Genomic DNA, 1,203 nt, shown 5'->3' on the forward strand with positions numbered 1-1,203 from the left:
ATAAAAAATAAATAAAAAAATAAATAAAAATAAAAATAAAAATAAAAATAAAAATAAAAATAAAAATAAATAGAACAAAACACATCAGCCAGAGCAAAAAGCGGAAACGATAATCAACAAATAACGGGAAAAAAATCCTTAAAAAACCCTTAAACCCTAAACCCTAAAGGAAAAAAAATCCTTAAAAAACCCTTAAACCCTAAACCCTAAACCCTAAACCCTAAACCCTAAACCCTAAACCCTAAACCCTCACAAGCTACGCGCTGGTTGAGCGCAACAACAGTCACTCCAGCAATGCCGATGTTCTTCTGCGCTCCAGCTGCAAAGACACCCACAAACACACCTTTGTGAACTGCTGCTGCTGCTGCTCTTGCTGCTGCTGCTGCTGCTCTTGCTGCTGCTGCTGCAAGTCTTGCTGCTGCTGCTGATGCTCTCCGCCCTGCAGCAGCAGCCCTTGAGTGCAGCCAGCGCGCTGCTGAAACCGAGTGAAAACAGCAGCAGCAGCAACAAAAACTGCAGCAGCAGCAGCAACAACAACAACTGCAGCAGCAGCAGCAACAACAACAACTGCAGCAGCAGCAGCAACAACAACTGCAGCAGCAGCAGCAACAACAACTGCAGCAGCAGCAGTAACAACTGCAGCAGCAGCAGTAACAACAACTGCAGCAGCAGCAGCAACAACAACTGCAGCAGCAGCAGCAGCAGCAGCAGCTTGCCGTAGGCGAGGTCAATTTGCTGCCAGTCAATTTGCCTAGTGCCGATGTTGGAAGCAAGATCAGCAACAAGCAGCAAATTGGGCAGCAGCTTTTTGACGGGAGGAGCAGCAGGAAACTCGAGTCCGTGGATGGTTTCGTTTTCGCAGTAGTGCAGGTACGCCGCCTGCAGCAAACCACGAATTAGGGTTTAGGGTTTAGGGTTTAGGGTTTGGGGTTTAGGGGGTGGGGGCGGCTGCACGCAGCAGGGGCTGCGCAGCAGCAGCAGCGAAAGCCAGAAGAGGAAAAGCGAAAGGGCTCTTTTAGGAGGGTTTTGAAAGGGATTTGCGCTAGGGTTTAGGGTTTAGGGTTTAGGGTTTAGGGTTTAGGGTTTAGGGTTTAGGGTTTAGGGTTTGGCTTTTTGCGTCTCGGAAGTGCTGCTGCAGCTGGCAGGACCACACCAGAGACTGCGCTGCTGCAGGAGCAGCGCCCCGACCCTCCCCGCTAAACT

The 1,203-nt window shown here is 49.4% G+C and overlaps 1 protein-coding gene across 1 annotated transcript in view; it reads right to left on the reverse strand.

The window, feature by feature from the left end:
* Window positions 1–283: 283 nt before the first annotated feature.
* The window catches only part of ENH_00043330 (phosphoserine aminotransferase, putative), a gene marked incomplete at both ends in the record, with an annotated part of 1,889 nt that continues 969 nt past the window's right edge, over window positions 284–1,203 (reverse strand). Inside the window, one exon of the mRNA XM_013585381.1 lies at window positions 284–439. Within this exon, the coding sequence (XP_013440835.1) occupies window positions 284–439 (156 nt within the window). The remainder of the gene's footprint in view (window positions 440–1,203) is intronic.

Source organism: Eimeria necatrix, genomic scaffold (genome assembly GCF_000499385.1).
Source record: "Eimeria necatrix Houghton genomic scaffold, Enh_scaff322, whole genome shotgun sequence".
In the NCBI taxonomy this organism is placed as follows: domain Eukaryota; phylum Apicomplexa; class Conoidasida; order Eucoccidiorida; family Eimeriidae; genus Eimeria; species Eimeria necatrix.